At 41.6% G+C, this 24,104-nt stretch overlaps 1 protein-coding gene across 1 annotated transcript in view; it reads left to right on the top strand.

Annotated features, from left to right (window-relative positions):
- The window catches only part of ITFG1 (integrin alpha FG-GAP repeat containing 1), a 1,870,060-nt gene extending 1,846,225 nt beyond the window's left edge, over positions 1 to 23,835 (top strand). Inside the window, exon 18 of the mRNA XM_085639265.1 lies at positions 22,673 to 23,835. Coding sequence (XP_085495391.1) covers positions 22,673 to 22,732 — 60 coding nt within the window. The 3' untranslated portion in view covers positions 22,733 to 23,835. The remainder of the gene's footprint in view (positions 1 to 22,672) is intronic.
- The last annotated feature ends 269 nt before the right edge of the window (positions 23,836 to 24,104 follow it).

The following is a 24,104-nucleotide window of genomic DNA, read 5'->3' as shown; positions in this document are numbered from 1 at the left end:
CCAGAGAAATGACTTATGAGTAGATCTATTTATCCATTTGTAGTTCAGATAAGCCCCTTCCACGTCCAGGATTGACCACTGGAGCACGCTCGAGCCTGAAGAGCACACATTATATTTGTAGTATACTCAGTGCTTTAAGTGGGACGGGTCCTGCCGGTGCTGAAATGCAGGTGCTGAGACGGGTCCCTATCGGGCTCTCCAGGTTTCAGGGGGAAAAAAATCTTAACTCTGAAGCAGTGCCACTCTTCACTGCCTTCGATGTAACTTCAAAGATACTCGTTGTAGGTCTTTCATAGTCTCATCATTTCAGAACTGAAGCATTTTCAATGTTATATACAACGAAGTCATAGTTGTTACTTATTTATCTTATGCAGCTAACATCCATTGGCACAGCCGAAAGCCCTGACTTGGTGTAGGTATAATGTTTCTTGATGTATTATATATCTGGATGCAATGACAGACACAGCAAAATACCAGTTGGGGGGCACACTATGCTAAGCACAGGTTTTTATCTTAGTTGCTTTTAAGACACACCCTAATTCCATAGGCTGTGCCCCTTCGAGTGAGCCCCCAGTTTTTTCATCCCACTTAAAGCCCTGTGTATACTACATAATGTGCCACTTTGCAAAACCCAGTGGAAAAAGTGAACTATTTTGATGGCGTCTGCTCCATTATTATTTTGCTAGTGAGGGAAATTATGTAATGTCCTGACTGTGGTATGAAATGATCATAGACACATATTAGATGCTAACCTATTGCTTTGTTATAAAAGACCTCTCACATATGTCCTTTGTTCTCCCTCCTTACTGCCTTTACCCAACTGGTAACTGGCAGGCCCAGAGTCCTATTGTCCCCCACCCTTCGAGAAAAGCGGCACATCACTGAGATGGCATCTCCCACATAAAACCCTTTGGTGTATTTCCACAAATTCGGTCTTGCCAACTCAAGCATCGACGAGTCAGTCAAGTAGTGGTGGCTGGTGACATTTGAAAGTGGTGGAGATGGCATCTCCCACATAAAACCCTTTGGTGTCTTTCCACGAATTTGGTCTTCCCAACTCAAGCTTCAACGAGTCAATCAATTAGTGTTGGCTGGTGACATTTGAAAGTGGTGCGGTGTAAACGTTGTGTATGACTTTTATATAGCGAGCGATGTGAACAAGTTCAATGGAAAAAGCTGGGGTCCAGGGTAAGTCCCTCTCCCAAGAAAGAAATGAAAAAAAAGATTGGTAAAGGGTGCATTTTAAAGCAAATTAATGTAGCGATAAAGCAAGGCTTATAAAGCAGTGGAAACGTACAGTCTTGAAATATTAAATACATTAAAAACTGCCCCATATCTTCCTGAATTAAGATGTTTAACAGTTACTGTAATGTGTAAATTGTACTGCATGACAATCGTATCCCTTTAAAATTTATGCATGCCCAGTTTCTTGCACTGCATGGAGTATTAACTTTGGAAAAATATGCTCTAACCTGATTTCGAGAAACACCCACAGCTGCTGGCTGCAACCAGTCCTATAGAAATAAGTGCAGTCAGGTCTTTAAGTGGGATGAAAATAGTGGCGGCTCGCTATAAAGGAACATATCAAATTTTTGTGATTCCCATAGTGTGCCACCTGACCGGTATTTTAGAAGTAATTGTAGTCAGATAAATGACACAACAACCACACCTAAAGCCTGTTAGGACGATTGGCTTTGTCAATGGGTGTTAGCTACTTAAGATAAATGAGTTACGACAATTTGTAATGAATAATTAACATTTGAAATGTTTAAATTCTGAAACTGTGAGTCTGTGAATTAAATAGCATTGAGGCCTGTAGAACGAGTTTTGGCCTTCAGTTATGCGTGATTTATGTTAGATATGTGTCCTCTTTTTTCTTCATATGTTGTCCATCTGCACATCTTCAACCACCTCTCTTTCCTCTTTAGCATCCTCTTTTAACTCTTCCCCTGAATGCACTTCCTCGCATTTCTGTCATTTCAAACATGCACTGCATTCCCTCAAATTTAAGCACTTTAATTTTTCTTACCTTGCAAGTATTTTGACATTTGTGTATCCCCTTCAAACACATAGCCACAGAATTTCTGTTGCAAATGGAATACATAAACATAGTTCTGTAAGCTATGCAGAGATGCCAACCCACGGACACACACTTTTTTTTAGCTTCGGCCTGCGCACTCAATCAAAGCCCCTTATAAACACCTGGCATGGTTCAAGCCTCAAAATATGCTTAGAAAAAAAATACAGATAGCAAAATTATAAAATAGCTAACTCTTGGGGAATACAAGATTAAGTGAAGCATGTGAAATAAGAGAGGAACTAAATCACTGAAATTCATTCCCTTAACGTTTTTAACATTCATTGTTTGCAAGTGAATCCATGTTTTTGGCGTCAGTTTTAACTTAGGGGCATGTACACAGGGCCTATTTTAATGTCATACATCAGAGAACTGGCCACTGCAAGAACATATTTCTTGCCTTGCTTGACTCAGATATTTGGATCAACTGCACAAGGGAACAAGAACCCTGCTCTTATTCGGACCCATTTCGCGGGGGAACAATTAACAAATACAGCAGCTCCACTTCTAACTGAGCCGGCAATCTGCAGCAAAGGCCTGGGGTGTCACAGCAAGAGAGGTTAGCGTGATGAGAGGTCTCCGCACAATATACATTACACACCACATTAGCTTGCAAACACTTACCATTATCGAGAACAAGGCACCGGATCAGACGTGCTTGCATACACTCTCACATATGACGAAAGGGTGGGATCTACACCTTTGAATGATGACCGTCTAAAGTCTCGCAGGGATAAAGTCTCTGTCGCTCAAACCCATGATGCTGATTGCGTCACTGGCCTACAGAGTGCAAACAACTATATACCACAATGACAATGAAGGGCTTTTAAACAGAAAGCCTTTTGTCTTGCATCACAGTTCCAAAAGTTTATTTACTGCTTGGCTTCCGTCTCCTGCTTCAGAGCGAGGTTGGGCAGGCAGCCTGAAACAGACAGCCCAGCCTAGAATTACATACATCGATTTATTTAGAGATATGATTGTATATCTAAATTAAATAAATCTATTTAATATGTTTTTATGTGATTGTGTAGGAATTTCAGAGGGGCGCAGCCCCTGAGCCCTAATGGAGAAACTTCCCCTGCAGTCAAGCTGCTCCTCTTGCTGTGTAAGGTGCAATGTGCTTCTGCATCTTTTTGTGTGACTCCAGGTGGTGCGACTTGTTGGGTGATATAGCTGGAACTTGCTGTGAATCATTGGAGTATGATGTGCGTGTCTCAGACTGAAAGATGTTGTCCTCTGATTCTGAGGTGTATTTCGGTGGTCGTCTATACGGGTGTTTTCTTTATTTTGATGTGACTTTTAATTCTGTTGACCTGGGAGATTGTGATGACATGCTCTTGGAATCGGATTTCTCCAGTGTTTTCCTATGAAAAAGATACCTTGAATTTGTTTGGAGAGTCCATTAATTGAACTGACTCTGATGAAGCGCTCCTTGAGTATTTACGTAGTTTTCTAGCCATCACCTATGGCTGTTCCTAGATGCTTTTCCACCTAGGGCAGTGCTTCTTAACCTTTTGATTTTGGACCAACACTGACTCACTACTGAAAGCCGCAGACCCCGCCTAAACAATTTCTATGATTTGAACCTCAAATAGTACACACAAATGCAGAAATGAGCATACATCAAACCAGTACACAAATTATGCCTTATTTTATTTAGTTCATAAGCAAAAAAAAAAAAATCGTAATTTGATTTAATGGAAAGGTTGGAGCTTTTCAAAATGTGCTTTTATTTCTAAAAGATAAAATGATATACTAGACAGTAGCAAATGACATTGACTCTTTTACTCTAATGCATGCTCTCTTTTTGTCAGTGCATACAAGTGCTTCAATAGCCACCAATCGTCCCTACTCTATTCTGTTTGCTGTACTTGCAAAGCCCCCATACTACCAACTTACTTTTTAGACTCAAATTTCAAATGTCTTCACGTTTGCAGAGAGTTTTAAAATTTTCATTTTTAAAAAAGCTACCAACTTAATTTTAGACTCAAATTTCAAATGTCTTCACGTTTGCAGAGAGTTTTAAAATTTTCATTTTTGCCCTTTTATGCATATCGAATTTATTCATCTGTTAAAATTATTTAATTTTACTAGTAGTCCTCTCCCTACTGAGAAGGTGTGGTCAACCACCAGGGGCGCACGGACCACGGGTTAAGAACCACTGATCTTAGGACATTGCTTGGAATTTAAGAATGTTACTCAGATTTTAACAATTCATTTTTTCTCACCCTGGTTTGACAGCTGCTGTAGATGTCATTGAGTGTTACTTGTTTTGCCTTTCATTCCAAGCCATGTGGGTCTAGTCTTCGTTCTTCCCTTGTGAGATGGCTTGCTGTCTCTCAATTCTGTCCCTTTCGTGCGGCGTTTCTTGCGTGCAATTTCCCTCTGCTTTCCAAGGTGCGATTGCTTGTACAGATCTGCGGTTTGTGTCTTCCACTTTCCTCCTGCATCCATTATTGTTAGTGCCACCTTCGTAGGCTTTGTCACTGATTGATACATCAATGTAGCACTAAGCTCCTTGTTGTTTCTGTAACTCGATTGGCCTAGATGACCAGGACTCTTCCTTACACTCCTCTTTTGAAGTGTTCATTATCAATTACATGCCACATCTTTGGCTATTATATTTCTTGGTTGGCTGATCTTTTTCATCTTGAGACATTTCTTCCTCTAATTCTCCTTTGATTCTCTCTCTTTCTTTTGTGTCTTCTTTGATATTAGAAAATATTTATTTTTTGTTCTCCCTTTAATTTACTCACATGCTGTATATCGCCATCACCAACTATCTCTTAGTCATTAATATGGATCACTTGGATCTCAAAAGAAATGCCTCCCTCAAACAGCTTGATGTTCAAAGCCACATTTTCTACAATCTCTAGCTGGCTACCATCAAAATAAATGTAATTGTATCACCATGGGAGAAGACAGACTCCTTCTCTGAGCCATGACGTTTCCAGACCGCTCCATCAACCAATCTCAAAGCAAGTCTACCTGTCAATCCCCGCCCGTTTTTAAATGTTATATGCAACATAATTTGTCACCTGAATTGCTCCTTAGCATATTTTGGCTTTACAGAAAAAACACAGTGCTAATGAAGTGCATTAGACTGGTTGGTGCCCAGACATTTTTAGAAAAATCAATGAAAGTCCTCTAGATGTAGTCACACCCAATCAGCAAAAACTAAACTTGAGAGCCAAATTAATGACCCCTTGGGAATATGAATGCATTGTGAAGGCAAATTGCATTATAGGAAGAAAATAACTGGTAATGACAATCCACTAAAACCACATACCTAAAGTAGCCTAAATTGCAAATAGTGAGAAACTTCATGCATTCCTCTGTGAAAATCTGCACTTCAGATGCTGAGCGCATATTAACAGTACTAGAATTTCATAGTTTATGTTCCACTTATCCCCCACGCCTCAACCCCCATCTGGTTCCATCTCTGGAGGGTGCGTTTATGATAATGCCTTATATAAAGGAGAAAAGGGAGTACTAGATGATGTTCTTATTGTAGTTGTTTGAGGTGATTTGAGGTGTTTGTGTGGTGGTCTTGGTTGGTGGTGGAATGAAAGAAAGTTGAAAAAGGTATTGTAGTGTTGATGGTAGTTGTGTAGAGGTGTGATGTCATAGTGCTGTGCTTGGCAATACATTAGTGTGAAGTGATAGTGCAGTGTTCTGATTGATACTGTGGCAGTAGTGCACTGATATGTGGTGGTTATTTGACAAAGCTGTCTGGTAGCGCAGTTCTGTGAGGGTTAGAACAGTGCTGGTTAGTGGTTAGGTGCTAGGGGAGCTTCTGTGTTTCTGTGAGAGGACTGCCTGGTGGTGAGGGCGATGGGGTTTGGGGGATTGACATGGCATTAGCAGGTGGTGCATGCATCCTGGAGAGACGTAGTGTGTTATTTTGCTGAAGAGTACAGCTTTACAGAGCGTAGTGTAGATGTAGGGGCAGTTGAAAAGTGATGAGGAAGGTGTTAGTGCTGTGTTGTGGAGGAAGTTGTATGATGCTGCGGTAAATGGAGGTTCTGTGGTATGACAATGATTTGGGTTGGTAGTTCAGAGGTGTGGTGAGTACAGCTGGGTGGGAGTGCAGTGAAGTGTGGCGTTGGGAGGTCAAATTGCAATGCTGTGTGGATGTGAGCTGGTGCTATGGTGTGAGATGGTAGTAGTGCATTATGGTGGTGACATTAGTGCTTTGGGGATAGTGTAATGCCTGAGTTTGGTAGTGAAGTTGGAGAATATAATTGTGTGGCACTGGAAGGATAGGCCTGGTGTAAGGGAGGTAGTGCAGTGCTGATGGGATATTTGATAATGGTAGTTCAGTGGTGAATGTTGGTAATGTGGACTGTGTGGTGTGGTAATGTGGTGCTTTGAGGGCTGGAACAGTGTTGTGAATGGTAGTGCTTTGCTGAAAGCTAATAATGTGTTCCTGAGTAGGACAGGGCTGTGTAGGCTGAGGATTGTCCAAAGGAACCTGGATAGTAGCTTGGTGCTGTGAGTTAATGTAGTGGTTCTAGAGTGCTGGACTTTTTTTGTGGTAGCGGTGCTGCAAGTTAATGTGGTTCTAGAGTGATGGATTTATTTTGTGGTAGTAGAGTAATGGAGGGAATGTTAGTATGGGGCTGAGATGTTTACATTTGGTGCTGGGCATAGTACTGAGAGGCCTCATGGTGGGTGAGCAGCATGTGGAGCTGTAATCTGGCTTTAGGGTTACACTGTGATGCTTTGAGGTTGGAGGTGGTGGTGAGAAGTATTAGTCCTTTGTTGGTGTGTTAGTGCTGTGATTGGGGGGAGGGACATAGTGTGGTTGTATTGGTTGGTACTTTAGCACTTTGAGGTGGGATGATAGTTTAGTTGTGAGGGTGGCAGTGAGGTGACAGTGCAGTGGTGGATGGGTGAGAGTCATGTGATGCATGGGTGGGTGAGAGGTGGTAGTTTTATGTTATAGAATTTCTAAAGTGCAGGTCTTTCATCTAAAAGATTTCCTGGCACTAGAACTGAGAATCAAAGAGTCCGGGGCAGCATTGGTAGTGCCCTAATTCCTGACATCCAGGTCGTCAAGGCTTTCTAGAAATTCAGTAAGAAAAAGATCTTATGAAGATTGAGAGGGAGCTCATTTCACTGTTTAGCAGCCTTACCCGAAAAAGATTTACCACCTGAAAATGACAGCTTGACCCTGCCCAAAAGGCATTTGATGAATGTAGCCAACAAGAAGATGTAAAGATGGGAAATGTTTGTGATAATTAATCTGGGTCGATTTGGTAGATAGCTTTAAATGCATGGAACAGAAGCTTGACACTATTCTTTTTAGGTCGAAGCCTACCAGACAGCGTAGCTGTCTGGCTCGCTAAAGATATATTGGGAACATTCAGAAGCCTTCTCTGGTAATGCATTCCACCCACTGCTTACCATTGGCGTTGTGGTTTGTAGCTCACATTGTCTGGCTTTCTATTTGCTGGCTTTATTTGTTTTAGGCTATCCAAGTTCAGTTTGTCTCTCACAAGTAGTAAATGATTTTCACACTCCCTGGTATTCTTCCACAAGAGCTCCTTTTTGTAAACAGGCCTGTAAATCTTGTTCTGATCTTGTCACATTTGCTGTGATTTCAAAGACAGGGGTCGAATGCCAGGCTCTGTCTTTCAGGGAGCTTGGTGTTTACATTTCTTTCTCTAACTTCAGAGTGAGAATATTTATGTGACAGTCTTGCTGGATACTGGGGGTAGAGGAAATGTTTTTTTTCTTACATACAACAACATCTACATGAACGGTGGAAGTATTTCAGAATATATCTAAATTAGCAAAGCACAATGAAGCACATTTTCTTTTAATTCTGAAGTGTGGTGGAAACCAATACTTTAATATGATCAAAACAAATGAGTACACCAGGTGATGCCATTTCCACACATTATCATTTGTGTCAGTGCTTAATTTGAGCCGGTGCTTTCAGGTGCTCAGCACCGGCACTTAATTGGTTTCTGGTGCTCTGCACCTAATTTTCAACACCATACTTAGAACAGTGTACCACATGGCTGCGCTGCTCATCTAATTTAGAGATGAGCAGAACAACGGTTGTTTAGGAATAAAATATACATTACAAATTGCTAATACCTGCCTTCTAAGGTTGTCCGGTACTCGTAGGCACATTAGCTCTGTGAGACAGCTCTTAAAAGCATTCTTTTTTTTTTTTATTGAAATTCTTGTGTCAGAGTTACAATTTAACAATAACATAAGTTGGCGAACAGAGAATAAAGATAAAAATGGCTTACAGAAAATAATTTATTTAAATTGGTGAGCAGAAAATAAAAATACAGAGCAACATGGAGAAAATAATTTAAGAAATGCAGAATTTGACCAATACTCAAAGTAAAGACTCCAAATTCTATTGAACTTCATAATCCCACCTATTCGCTGTGCATATCGCATTTCAGTCTTTCTAACATTCCTAATTTTTTGCAGCCAGGCATTAAAAAGAGGAACTTGAGTTGACTTCCAGTTCTGCAGCACCAATGACCTTGCAACTGCCATTGCAATGAATAATAGTTTGACCATCTGTTCTGTCAAGCCAAGATCAGAATCGTATCCATACAATATTATTTTAGCATTATAAGTAATCAGAATCCCACAATACTTTTGCAAATATTCGAATATCTCATTCCAAAAAGGCATAATTTGAACACAGTAAGCTATAGTGTGGGACCAGTTTGCGGGAGTATATTGCTGGCATCTAAAACAGGTGGCAGAGGTATTAGCGAACATTTTAGCAATGGCAGCAGGAGTACGATACAGGAGCCATTTACTGAAGAATAGCATTCTTCTCCAATTAGATCCTCGAAGAACACTAAAATTCAGTTTATTTATAGTTTTCCAAGTATTGTTAGTAAGTACGTGATTCTCCTGTTCTTGCCATTTTTTAATTGCTTTTTGGCTAAGATCGTCCTCAGTAAATTGTGCTAAAAAACGTTTCCATACCCCTGGCTTCCTCGTCCTACAAGTCGTAAACAGGTCGTCCCATAACTGATTGGAGGAACCAATGCTTACTGGCTCCACTTGTACCACCGTTTTAAAGATTGAAACATACGAGCCGAGTAACATAAAATTCCCTGGAATAATAAGTTGCATCTCTCGAGGTAACAGCCATGTCCCCTCCCTTAAGAAATCTGTCAAGGAATGAAATCCCAGACGCGCCCATTGTAGTGCAATGTCGACTCCAATTTTCATTCCCAAAAAAAGGAGAGCATTTCTTAAGGGGGTTCTGATATTATATTGCGGGAGAGAATATCTTTTAAGAAAGACATCACGACGCTTAAAGAACCAAAACATCGTCTTGTATCGAGTAAGTTTCGGTAATTTGGAAATATGTAGCGGAGAAGGGATCTGAACCTCATGACAAATTTTGTCAAAAAGAAAATTATTAAACACAGTTGGAGTCTGCATTCCAGATTTAAACCGCTCTAAATATTGGGCAAAATATGCGCTATAGTAATCTTTAACATTGGGTACAGCTAGACCTCCCAATTCCGTATCGGCGTAGAGAATCCGCATTGCTATCCTGGGACTTTTTTTTGCCCATATAAAACCTGAGAATAGTGATTGCACTTTTAGGAAGAAACCACTGGGCAAAAAACAGGGAATGGCAGAAAATAAAAAATTAAATAACGGAAGAATAGACATTTTTATAAGTGCCACCCGCCCCAGGATGGAAAATGGCAACGAGTCCCATCTACTAAATAAGGATTGACCCTTACGTAGAAGAGGATCAAAATTCACCATAACTAAATCGGAAACCGAAACAGAATACATAACGCCTAAATACCTCTTCGGTCTTGAATTGATACAGCCGAGTAAGTCAGTATGTAGCTCAACCTCGCCCCCACCACAAACTAATATTTCAGTTTTTTTTTTATTAATTCGGTAACCACCCAGATGTTCGAATTCTTCGAAAAGCTGAAAAGCGACAGTTTGAGATTGAATATCCGACTTAATCAGTAGCAAAATATCATCGGCATATAGTTTGATTTTTGCCATAGAAGGGATAGGAGGAGAGATATTTACGGATTGACGAATAGCTGTGGCTAATGGTTCAATAAAGAATGCAAAAAGAATAGGGGACAAGGGGCAACCTTGCCTGGTGCCCCGTTGAACCGATACTTTACCAACCATAACTGAATTAATAATTATATTGGCTTTGGCACCCATGTACAAATTCTGAATTAAACTAATGATCTGTGGAGGAATTCCAAAGTGCTTTAAAATAACAAATAAAGTTGTCCATACCACCAAATCAAAAGCTTTTTCCGCGTCTAATAATAAAATTAAAGCAGAAATTTTGTTTGTCTGAAAATAATCTAAAGGCTCAGTAAGAAAATGTGTATTAGTAACTAATTGCCGGCCTGCCACAAAGCCATTCTGATCTGGGTGAATAAGATCCTTGGCAATGTGATTGAAACGTATTGATAATATTTTGGTAAGGATCTTATAATCAGTATTAAGTAATGTGATAGGCCTATATGAGTTGGGATCTTTGGGATCTTTGCCTTTTTTGAGAAAGCTAACAACTGTACCCTCCCCGAAAGAATCTGGAACTTGCCCACCCATTAACATATAATTAACTAATTGTAATAATAAATCCGCAAAGGCGCAGAAGAAAACCTTAAAAAATTCGGCGGGGAAGTCATCCGGGCCACAGGCCTTGCCAATTGGGAGGTTCTTTACCACTAATTCCAGCTCTGACTTTGAAAATAAGCGCATCATTGCTCCACTATCTGCCTGAGATAGAGAAGGCATATCATATCTTGCTAAAAAATTAAAGAGCCTAGAATGGTCTATTTCCTGGTGATGACTATATATCTGTTTATAGTGAGAAAGCATTATAGTGCCAATGACATCAGGCTGTGATGTGTCTATCAAGGTAGTAGGAGACGTCAAAGTACGAATTGAATTTGCAGCAGCTTGCTCCTTAGCCTGCCACGCAAGGAGTTTGCCGGAAAAATTACTCTCCTCATAACTCCTTTGAGATTGTATAAGAAATTGCTGTTCACTCTGTGTAGCAAAAACCGTGCTAAGTTCGCGTTTGGCCTCGTTTAATTTTTTTGCGCGAGACTAGAAAAATTAGATTGTCGAAGCCGAGTTAGTGAGCAAATTCTTTGATAGAGTAAGGTCCTAGTTTGTTTAATAGTACGCCAATCTTCTGCGTCTTTACCGATGATGATACCACGAATAAAGGCTTTTAGTGAATCCCAAATGATATGTAGTGGAGCCGTGTGTAAATTACGAGCAATGAAATCAACAATATCCAATTTTAAAAAGGAAACCCAATTACTATCTTGTAGGTGCATTTTATTAAATATCCATCTCTTGGGGGGCCTAATTTCTTCCCCTACTTTAAACTCGATTACCAGCATTGCGTGATCTGAAAAGCCATTATGCAAAAATTTCTGATATGAAAATTTTAGTAAACTGGAGGCCAAAAAAAAATCAATACGAGAGGAGGATCTATGTCTTCCCGACCAATAGGTGAATTCTTGTTTATGAGGGAATTTTAATCGCCATGGATCACAAAGATCGAGTAAGGCAGAGTTCTTCATAATAGACCTTAATGACTTTGGTTTAGATTGTTTCTTTAAGAGACCAGTAGAATCTAATTTTATATCCATAAGAATATTAAATTCCCCGCCTATAACTATATCTCCCCTAACCAATAGTAGTGATTGAAATAACTCCTCATAGATGGGGGCACGATCCTCCACTGGAGCATAATAGCTAACAAAGGTAATCGGCCTATTCCTGTCTTTTATTACGCAAGTAGCCCAACACCACCGCCCTGCTCCTCCATCTTCAAACGGAATAATGTCTGCATCTAAATTGCGATTAATAAAAAGCGCGACTCCCCTTTGAGATTCTTGAGCACATGAGAACCCACGATATGAAGACCAATTTTTAAACATGGAAAAATAATTGATTTTGTCCACGGAAATATGAGTTTCTTGCAGCATCACAACTGTTGGGCGCTCTGTTTTAATCCAAAGCTCAATAGTGCGCATTTTTTTTTATTATTCAATCCATTAACATTGAAAGAGATAACTCTAACCCCTCCAATAGACATGAATTATTAAGAATAACTTCTTGCCAACATATTTTTCATCACAAACCACAAGAATTTCCATTTTCCATTTTGCCCCCCACCCCCCCTTCCCCACCTAGGTGCTCTCCCCTCCACCCAAGTGCCACCCCCCCTAACCCTAGTCCCGTGGCCCTGTACTACACCTATATCTCCCACCCACGCTGGCCACATGGCACTAACCCCTCTTATAAGGGCGCCTTGGTGGTGCGCCCTGTTCCCCATGACCCCTAGTTCCCACCTGCGCCCCCCCTCCCCCTAAGTAATAATACACAGAGAAAGGAGAAAAGAAGAAAAAGAAGAAAAAAAAGAAAAATCTTCAGTAACCATTAAAGCAAAACAGATCGCAATCCAGCATTAGCATTAGCCTAGCCCTGGACCAACTTATCAAGCATCTCACGTGCCTCATCAACATCTGTAAATAGATAAAATTTGCCCTTAAGCAGAACTTTTAACTTTGATTGCTGTGCAATCGATGCTTGAGCACCTTTATTTTTAAATAGCTGGAGAATCTTTACAAAGTCTTTTCTCCGTCTAGCAGCAGCAGCTGACATGTCAGAGAAAATCCGGCACTTGGTAGTGGGATTGACGTGAAATTGTCTTTGCTTGAAGGCCTGAGATAGGATCATTTCTTTAACCCGAACGTCTGCAAAATTGACAATAATAGTTCGAGGAAATGGAGAATTGGGGAATGGACGAGCTGGAACTCGATGCGCCCTAGTGATTGTTAAGTCCCCCTTAAACTCAGAGACAACCTCTCGAGAAAAAAAAAGAAGAGATCCATTTCATCATATCCGATCCTGCGCTATTCTCAATATTCTCCGGTACACCGACTATTCGAAGATTTGACCTTCTGTTATAATTTTCTAACTCGTCCAGCTTAGATTCGAGAGCCTTGGAAGATTTAGAAACAGTGGTGATTTCTTTCTGCATGATCGTCAAATTATCCTCCACCCCGGAAATTCTAGTCTCAGACTTAAGCAATCGATTTGAAAATGAAGCCATCGAGTCTTCAATTTTGTCCAGACGCTTACATATTGCCTCCATTTCCGTCTTTTGAGATTGCTTCATCTCTCTGATTTCTTGCAGAATCAAGTTCAACATATCCTTAACTGAGATCTGAAAATCCCCAGTAGTCTCAGTGTCGATCCCCATGATCGAGCTCTGAGGCAAAGTAACTCCGCTGGAGACAATCGTAGAAGTACGGCTTGGAGAAATGGAGAGATCTTTATCGCTGAGAGATGTGGAGGTTGGATTTAAGGTTGGAGGGTCTGTTAAGCTTAGATCACCAGTAGAAACTTAGTTTTCAATGGAAGGAATGACTATTGGAGAAGTAAAGAGAGTTGAAGCCCCTGATAACACTGCGCGAGTACCGGCTGTATTAGTAGGGACAGATATTGCTCCTTTTCGCTCAAATAACGGGAATTGTTTAGAAGCCTTGAGAGCAGGGACTGACGTAACCTCTTTAGACACCTGTAAATCAAATAAAGCCACTGAATTGAAACTCGGAGTTGTATCTCAGATAATTTGACTTCTGAGCCCAATAGAGGCATATCCATTCCCTCCACGGATGGCACCATTACCTCCTTTGCCACACTGACAACGGATTTGGAAGGATTCTGGAGATGGACCTGAGTCGGGCTGGCGCCCGGAAGGCCGTCCTCACCTTCTCCGGAACTCTCCGAATTTTCAACAGAGGAGGTTTCTCTCTCCGCGACTGACCCAGCCCGCCTGGCCCTTTCCGAGTTTTCTTTTAGTTGCTGGCGTCGTATTTTGGCTTTAGCCCTGGCCGTCAATTGCTTGCCCATTATTGAGACTAGTGACGATGTGATTCTCTTCGACCTCAAAAAGGATAACAAAAGTACTACAAGTCGCAGTGGAAACAAAATCCAGGCTGAAAAAAGAAAACTGGGACCGAGAGTTCAACCCACACAGCGGCTGCAACACAAGATATTAAGCTGCGACAGCGGGGGAAACAGCTCAAGCCGACTGGACTAACACCTCAGTCTGTCCGAGTAATAGGATACGTAGGGAGAATCAGTAATCAGCAATGCAATCACTGCGGCAAAAATAACTCCACATTTCCATTTCCATAATCCATAGTCCATCACACAATGAATGCTGGGACTTGTAGTCTAGTCACACCGCCACACACCAGCTATGACCAGCGACTAAGAAGTAGAACCAATCTTCGTGAAGAGGAAAGTACAATGCGGAAAGTACCAGCGACAGCGGCGGCTGCAGAGGAAATCTCTTACCAGAGTCAACGAAAGTTACAGCAGCAGCGGCGCTCCCGCAAGGAGTATGAGCCTCAGCGTTATTACAAAAGGCAGACCATCATACCGATATCTTCAGTGCAGAGACAGACTTCACATCGAGTTTGCTGCTGATTACAGGGGAACACAACCAGCTGAGATACTCCATCATAGCGAGCCCTGAGCACCAAATAGGACTTCAAAACTCCCAATCCACGTCGCTGAATTCTGTTAATCCATATGGAAAAAAATGACAGAGTCTCAAACAGCTTCTACAGCTTCACTTCAGGCAAAACTGAAATACGAAGAGCTGCTCCACTCCAATAAGAAAAGGTGCTCCAGTAAGCAAATTCATACTTTTTTTTCTTTTTTTTATAGCGCCGCCACCAGCTGCTTTCCGTCTGCCACCTTGCCTAACCTCGATGCACAGGGCAGATACGATGCGAGGCTGAAAACTGGAGACTAAGGATGCCGAAAGATGAGGTAGATTTGGAATTGAAAGAACTGCTCCACTACGATGGAAAGAGCCGCTGTGCTCTCGTGTGCTCCCGTCAAACACAGGCTTCAGAGGACAGGAAATCCGCCCGATGAGAGAAACGCCGCCCGGCAGCCGCCATCAGCCTCTGCAGGAACCACACAGCCTCGGGGAGGAGGGAGGAGTCAGGAACCGGGAATCCTCAGGTGCGCGTGGAGGTGTGGATCTCCATTCACCGACTTCCTCTACTCCACGACACTCCACTCTATGCCACTCCACGACACTCTACTCCACTCTTCGCCATTCCACTCTATTCCACTCCATGACACTCCATACCATTCTCCTCTATGCCACTAACTTTTTGCCATGCTGAACAGCAGCCACGCTGATGTACAACATGGATAAAACCCATTGGCAAAGCCAATAGTTATTGCATGGGCAAGACCTTTTTGCTTTGCCCATGGTAGTTTCAACCAGAAGCCAATGGAAAGCCTTTAAAGCTTCATAGGCAGTGGAAAGCAGTGGAAGTCAGAGAGCCAGCCTGGCAGCTTCATTCTGGACCCTGTGTAGCTTCCTCAGAAAGCCTTTGCCCATACCCTAAACGAGAGAGTGCAGCCGTCCAGGCCACTCATTATAACGGCCTGGATCAAACCACAATGGACATTCTTTGGGAGAAATGCCAGGATTTTCCTGAAAACCTTTAAGAAGAGAGAGCAGGTAAACACCACATGATTAACCTGCCCCACTGATCAAAGTTCAGGCTGCAGGGCTAGCGGTGCTTTCCTGCCCAATACATCAGCCATGGTGGCGCCAGGAGCAAGGATTATCCACATGCATGTCCAGCATGGCTATCGAATTCCTGTGAGTTACATCAATATGGGCAGCTCACTAGACAACGGCTTGTTTTGTGGAAGCACATTTGGCACTACATTCAATATCGCCAATCTTAAAGTCACAACGCAGTGACGTGAAAAACCTTATACACTTCATTGAGCGGCAGAGGCCTTCTAAGGTTGTCCGGTACTCGTAGGCACATTAGCTCTGAGAGACAGCTCTTAAAAGCATTCGTCGACAACCGGAGGGTGACAGCTGCCGCGCTTGGCGGTTTGCTGTTTTACACAGACTGTCAGGCGTGCCACGTCGCGCTCAATACAATGATGCGTCTCACACTTGAAGCACACTGGGACGTTTTACAAAATACAAAAATAAGCCGCCTATACTCAACTACACATGAATATACTTATAAATGTACCGTAATTCACCCAGAACACCCAGCTACCCGCAAAAGCTGCCAACTTTGCATTTGATCGTCAGCAGTAGGAGGCATAGCATACGTGAGGCGCATCGGACTGCAGGACGGGCACGTGCCTTTCTTCTCTGCATATGTTTAATGCACGACCGAGTCGGAGCATGTTAGTGTTTCCAGTCGTTTCACGAGAGGAGAATGTTCTGGGCAGCTCTTCCCGTTCCCAAATCTGGAATCTCCCACTGTGAGGACATTCAGTCTGCTGCTGCGTTGCCATACTGTAATCACAGCTGTCAAAAGAACTTACTGCGCTTCCAACTCGAAAAACTGTGATTTGCAGCTTTCTAAAATGCAAATGTGCATAACGAAAATTGGGGAACTGGAAAAAATGTTTTTACTGTGGAGGTGCAAAAAGATCCGTTAGAATACATTTGCTTCATTTATCAATTACGAATGTGTTAAACTGTAATTGAATTTGCCTTCATAGACTGATCTTTTTTTATTTGAAGGCAGCTTTCCCAATCTGTGTTCCTAATAAGAAGCGACAAAATTATAAAGAGGTTGCATTACTCGCGTTCTCTGTGACCTTTCTGGCAGTATTGACATCCTGTTTATGTAGTGACCTGCCAGGAGGAAGGTTGGTTAACATTGAGGACACAGCGCAATCTATTTATGCAAATAGAGCAGTGTTAATGATATGCTCACAGTCATAAGTCTGGAGAGTAGCCAAATCCGAAAGAGAGTTCTGCAGCCTTGTGGTACACACCTCCGGCCACCTCTGTCTTCAAACACTGACCCCCCTTACTTGTAAATGGTGCATATCGGAAGGACCGTATTGCCAAAGCCCCGCTATACAGCTACACGTTCCTTTTCATGTGCCCTACCCAGGACAAGGCTATGCAGACATTATGTTGCTTCTACAGGCAGTATGAGAAACAACCTCTGAAGTTCCACTTTCTTATGAGTGTTATCTTCATGATTTTTGGGGCCACGGCAAGACCTATTATGCCCCTGGTTACAAAAAGTTACAATTTGACTGCATGTTTACCTCTAATTTAATTCAGCAGGATTCCAAGCAATATTGAATTAATCGTTAAACTTGTAGAGTCGTTGTCACACAAAAACAGCCAAATTATGTCCTGCCCAAGGGCTTTATGTAGATGGGCCAAGAGCTAGACATAGGCAGAAGAAGGACAGATGCTGCGATAGAGAAATTGACAGATGTGAGATGGAGAAAGATCACTTTCTCAGGGTGTCCTTTGGAAAGTAGGGACCCATGCAGTTGCCCACTTTGCCCAGGCCTTAAAACGTCGCTTATGTCTTAGATGACGCAAGATGTAGCATTCTCGCTACACAGAAATAACCGGTGCTTGCGCTAAAGCAAGCCAATCCAGAGATTGTTTACAAAATTGATTGTCTAGTTTATAAGCAAGCCTGCTGCCACCTGATGATAATCATTAGAATAGATAGTCAGACGTCACATGACTGTTGCAGTCAACAACATAAAAGCCCATGAACGTAAGGTGTATTTGTATGTTTTTTAGCCATCACTCATTTGTAGACCCCAGTCTCCTTCTGAAGTAATATGTTACTTATAGGTGGACTGCTACAGCTGGAACTTGTGTGCAAATTGCCTCTTCAGACGAATAATTTACCACTGTTGATTAGACTTATCGTTCTCTGCAGCAATTTTTCTGCTTCCTGTGATACTATCATGTAATATCCTTCCTCATTCTCTTTAAAGGAGAACCACAGTGAGATGTAGTATAGCATTGGGCACCTACGTTGCTAATCTCTGTAAATGCCAAGAGGCGAGTGAGTGTATAGTATGGACTACCTTAAGTGTTTGCCATTGTGATCGGCTGAACTGCTGGCGTGAAGAACAGGGTTCACTGATCTGAATCTGGCACCCTAAAATGCCTCCGATGTGGAGGGACTACTTTGCTTTGTGCTGTAGAGGAACATTACTCCTTGTAGCTGCTAGCCCTCCCCTTGTTTCTGCATTTCTTGCTTTGGTCAGATATTGTCAGCAACCACCACAGATGTAGGTAAGCTCTTGACTTGTCGGTTTTTTAAACGCTTCCCTTGGAGCCCAGGGAAGTTAAAAAAAAAACGCACAAAATACATTAAGCACAGCAGCACTTTGGCTATATTTTTAGTAATAAGTTTGCACTTAAAAATCCATGATGAGACCATCCTATAGAGGAATATGCCTTTTTTATTTTTAGAATCCACTATGAAATTCTGAAAAGATGGTAAATAATTCTTTCTGACACTTGTCAACATCCATTGGTGATGTTTGCTCTGAAATTTCAGCGTAGTTATTCCAAAGTCCAGGTGTAATGTGGGAACCCTTTCAGCTGTCCCAGGTTAGGCTCAGGTTGTAATGGTATCTAAGCACAAAGTTTAGCACTCAAGCACACACAGTCCAGTTTGTTATGAATTAGTTAGTTTCTTTTTCGAGTTCCACTCTTTCAGTAGTTGGATCCAGTCAAAAACACAGTACTTCAGTCTTGCTTGCTTCAGAAGTCAAATTCTTTATATGTTAATGTCCATAAACACCGCAGCAGACACTTGTTTCATCCTCCTGGACTTTTTCAAGGCTGCAAGATCATATTGTACAGTTATTCTAGACAATTATCAATTCTGTATTCCTGACACCAAAAAATCAGTGCCATTCCCTTATTTGTATGCCGTCACCTGTTCAACCTACAGCGATGATTAATGTGCATGCATCCAAAAAAGAACCCCATAAGGAAGGGCTATGTTTGAAATGTCACTATCCTATAAAGGCTTAAACCGTGAGGTGCCTACCAAATGATTAGTGGGAAATCATAAGATGCCTGTGGAGTGGTCTGTTAGAAGAAGCAAATGGTTTTGTTAGTTAGAAAAAGGACCCAGTGTGCATTAAGTGTGCAATTTGACGATGTCTGTAATCTCTTAAACATGCTATGGGAGTAAGCAGTGCGGAGATATGTCGTACCTATGCGCATGGATGTTGGTCCAAAAAGAAAAATGACGGCTCATCTTCTTTTGCATTCATATGTCAAGGTTTGTCGAACGTCAGTCCGCCGACCTCGTCGTTGTGTAAGATGTCCCAATGACAGAAAATTCAGGAAGTATCTGTTAGGAAGAACCCATTTGATCGTGAACCTGTGCATTCGCAATAAACATTGGTTACAGCAACTTGTTATGCACAGTGTAAACTCGAGACAGTAAAGACAAAGAAAGAAAAAGGTGTAGACACTTACACTTCCTCTAAGCTTGTTTCAGCTCATGTAGAGGTTCTGTGACAGTTGAGTTGGTCAAAGCATGTATGAACCCAATGTGGTAAAGATCCACTGGTCCGGGGATGAGAAGGGCCCTGATACGCCTGCTGTAAAACATATGAAAAGACGGTATCAAAAGCGGTGTATTAATAGTAAGATGGGAGTAGAATTATCAAGGAAATCTATCCCCTAACCTTATCTCGGTATTAGGAAAAAATTTGGGGCGAGTAATCTGAGCGGAGAAGCAGCGGAAGAGAACAGTTCTTACCCGTTCTGTAAACCATGGGACCTGCAACGCTGTATGCATGTGGGATTAATAATGTTTTCTTAGAATTCTGTATACTTCGTGCTTAGTGATGAGTGCAATCTTGCTCCTGTTTTTCTTCTTTTCTTTGGGTTTTAGTAAATTGTCCCGCTTGAATTTACTCACTTTGTGTCGTGCTTGTATTAGTGTGTTCTTGTTGTACCCTCTCTCTGTGAATCTACGTTCCACCATATTCAATTGCTAATCGAGTACCCCTTCATCACTGCAGTTTCTTTTCATTCTCAACATTTCTCCATAGGGGATTGCTTTTGTTTGTGATGGTGGGTGGGCACTAGTGGCATGCAATACTGAATTGCATGCTGTAGGTTTCCTATATGGTAGAGCCAATAGTATGTAACCATCAACCTGAATGCTAACATCAAGGAAATGGATTTTTGATACTCTGTTCTTTTGTGAACGTAAAGTTGAATGTGTTGGCCTTCAGGCACAGAAAGAAAAGTTCCAGAGCTTCATTAGCGCCAGACCAAAATAAAATGATATCATCGATATAACGTCCCCAGTATAGTATGGTTTCCAACAATTCCGCAGGACCCTCTCTCCATATGTGTCTTGATTCGAAAACCCCATGTATAGGTTAGCAAATGAGGGTGAACATTTTGCCCCGTTGGCCACACCCTGGATCTGGCGAAACCACTCTTCATTCTGTGTGAATGTTATTCTCAAGCACTAGCTGGATTAGATCCAGTAACATGGTCGTATGCTCATACAATGCAGCAGGTCTGGTGTCTAAATAGTGCTTTACAGCCTTCATGCCTAGGTCCATCGGTATGCATGTATAAAGTGAGCAAACATCAAGAGTAACTAGAAAGTGTCCCTCCACCCATTCCACACTTTCCATTTTGCTCAGCAAATTTCGGGTATTCTTTAAGTACGATGGTAAGTTTCTAACCAGTGGTTGAAGATATAGATCAATGTGTTCTGATAGTCTCTCCGTAGGAGATCCTATTCCTGAAATGATGGGCCTGCCCGGTGGGAAACCTAGTCCCTCGTGAATTTTCAGCAGGGTGTAGATGCAGGGACAAGTGGGATTGTTATTAAGCAAGTATCTGTAATCCAAGTCTGACAAGAGACACAAGTCTCTCCAGTAATTGAGTTTGTCCACAATTTTTTGTTGTTGTTGCTTGCAGAGGATTACCTACAAGTTTGGAGTAAGCTGTCATGTCTGATAGTTGTCTATCAATCTCCCCCAAGTATTCATTCTTGTTCATGAGTACCACGTTACCCCCTTTGTCGGCTTCTCTGATCACTAGAGATTTGTCGTTCCTTAGGGTATCAAGTGCTAATCTTTCCTCCAACGTAATGTTGTGCCTAATATTTCTAGTGAGTACCTGTCCTCCAATTTGTATAATTCTCGAGTAACCATCAATGAGAATTTGTCTATTTGGTTATCTCAGTTTCACATTCCTGTTGACCAATAAAAGGAGTGCTCCACAGAGTACTTGAAGAGTTGCTGCGAGTCTAGGGCCGGTGTCTGTCTGGCAGTCTGTCTCACAGGGCATTGGTTGGGCATCTTCTAAAGTCTGCACAACATGCTGGAGAAGATGTAGGCCTTCCTAGAGCCTAACAGCCTGCCTGTCTGTCTCCTCAGAGAGAGAAGGAAAGTGACTGACCCTGCAGGAGAAGAAAGTGCCCAGGAGGAAAAGTCTAGCTGTGTTCTGGGCACCCAGAAGAAGCTGTATGATATTGAGACGGAAGCCAGAGCTGACCTCAGTCAAGTATGGTCACGTGGTCTCCCTTCATGGTTCATGTAGACAACTGTAAAGAAATTGCAGAGCTGAACAATACTATGCCGTCTGGCACTCCTACATCGTGCCATAGGGACTTGTGTGGTTTATCTGTGAGAGCAATCATAGTCTCCAAAGCAGAGGAACTGCCCCCGGCCCTGGTGCGGCAACTGGCAAAGACGAGCAGCCTTGACCAGCCCTGCCACATTGTTCATCCCAGATGCCCAAGTGAAGCATGGGATTTACTAAGATACGCACAGTGCTGAACATTGAATTATTGAGTCTGTTGTTTGACTTTGCTTTTGAGGCTCTGTCCCTTATACTACCTCCCTGAGAGCCATTGACTGCTTGCTCTGGCTATGCTGAGAGCCAAGTGTGGAAGGGGTATACATTGCCCAGTTTGAAAAGCCATATTAGGACAGACCCCAGGATGCCAGAGGCAAACCACACCAACCAGCCCAGTGTAGGTCAGCATCCCTGTTAATCTCCCTAGACACCTTCATGTGGTCTGACAGTAGTCTTTAGTTTTTCTCCTCTGATATTCAAGAAAAGCCTTCCTTATATGGTAATCACCTGTTTTAGATCAGGACAATCTGATTCAGATATGCAGTTAAAGTACTCTAGATATCACTCTCTTTTGTAGTATAAGCAGCTGTTTCCAAGCAGGTGCTCTCACTGTGGGCATATTTCTGCATTATATTATGTTAGCACTGAGCTAAAATGTTTATTTCTATAGATTTTTGGATCAGACAATCAGGGGGATAGTTGCTGATTATTAAAAAAAAAAAGGAAATGCCCCCCGCATTCAATTTACATTTACAAGAATTTGAGGAATTATTGCAGTTTATTCAGATGTGTGACAAAAGTAGAACATTTGACTTTTGGCTTTTACGCCACCAGTTACTCTTCATGCAAAGACCAATAATGAAGATGTGCAGCAGAGGTCTGTCTGCTTTTGATAAGGTACAGGAGGAAACACATTATGGTGTATAAAATATCAAGTCTGTAAGTTGGTCAAGTGAAAAAATGCTGCTCCCTCATAGTCAGCCCCAGCTCTTCCCGCACCCTTAATTGATGAAACTCCTATGGAAGCAATTGATGCGTGTTAGTCTTCACCCTGCCTGGAGTGTCTGCTGAAAGCATTTCCATAACCCAGAGCATCACTTATGCTTATTTTTTTCCAGAAAGCGGATGATCGAGAGAAGAGGCAGGAAGCCCACCGGTTTCATTTTGATGCCATGTGAGCTACTTTCAAGAATAACAAAGGAACTGCTACTCACTTTTTCATCACTGCACTAAATTCTGGCGTGGAATAGGAAAATGGAAGGCACTGTTCTGAAGCAGTCTCTTGGCAAATGTTTCACGAGCTGATATTTATTGGTTTGAAAATATTAAACGCAGATTTTAATATTGCCATTTTTGTGCTAACATGTATATATTTGTTCTTGAATTTTTATTTAACAAAGGTGTACTTTTTGTGTTTAGGGGATAATATTGCATGTATTTTAATGTTTACATTCCGATTCATCTTTTGCATCAGTGTTTAGCGAATCAAAGTTGTATGTAAAGTCTAGACAGGATTACCATTTTTTAATTCATTGGAATGATTTAGGGCCACTTGTGTTGGCTGTGCCATATTTTCATGATTGTAATGTGGATTATATGATGCAAGGGAAGACATTTTTACTTCACTGATCATTGCAGTATTTGGGGGCATTTGATCACAGTTCTAAAGAATACATCTCTAATTATCTGCCTCTCTCACCCCATGCATGCGCAGTAACATCAGCTAGAATGTCTGACAGCGCATGTGGGAAAAGCAGGGTTAATAATAGCCTGTTATAACCAAAGGTTATTACTTATATTCAACAGAACATAGCCTTGTAGTATAGAACTAGGGAATCAGGTCGCACCATTGTGGGAAAAGACATTTGATATGATAGATTAGGAATTCAAAAGTATAATTCTTACTTCACTGTTATACGGTGATCGATCTTGACTGAAAAATAGCCGTCATTATTATTGGACCAGAGAAGAGAAGCTCAGCTTCTGTTTTGTTATTGAACTGGATAGTGGATGTGTAGGATATTCCTCTCCTGGTTGATGTTGAATGTTGGAAATAATAATAATAATGAATTGATTGGATGCACAGTTTACTGATAGATCATGTTCAGCAATGATGCAAATAATTAATCAGTCTATAACCTTGAATCATGCTATGCCACTATCTTACAAAATGTTGTATGTAATAGAATGATTCAATTTACTAATTGAAATGTATTGAGTTTACAAGATTAAAAGTGCAATGCTTATTATATGAGATTAAATTGGATGTCCCATAACTTAACTGTTGACACTGTGTCCTTGTTTTATGGTTGAAAAATTCACAATTCAAGTTTACTGTACAAATTGTGACGAACTGAATTAAATGACCATTGTATTGGCTATGTTTGTGAGTGGCACATGAGGGATGAGTGTAGAGTCAAATGAGTTAACCAATCAGTACTCTATATTGTGAAAGCTAACTGTCATAATTAATTATAGACCTGCATGAGTAGCAAATGTCAGTAGGGCAGTTACATCATTGTCACAGTTTCAGTAATCAATGAAGGTAAG

This window comes from Triturus cristatus, chromosome 12 (assembly GCF_964204655.1).
Source record: "Triturus cristatus chromosome 12, aTriCri1.1, whole genome shotgun sequence".
Classification (NCBI taxonomy): Eukaryota; Metazoa; Chordata; class Amphibia; order Caudata; family Salamandridae; genus Triturus; species Triturus cristatus.
This window is presented reverse-complemented; position numbering and strand designations above follow the sequence as displayed.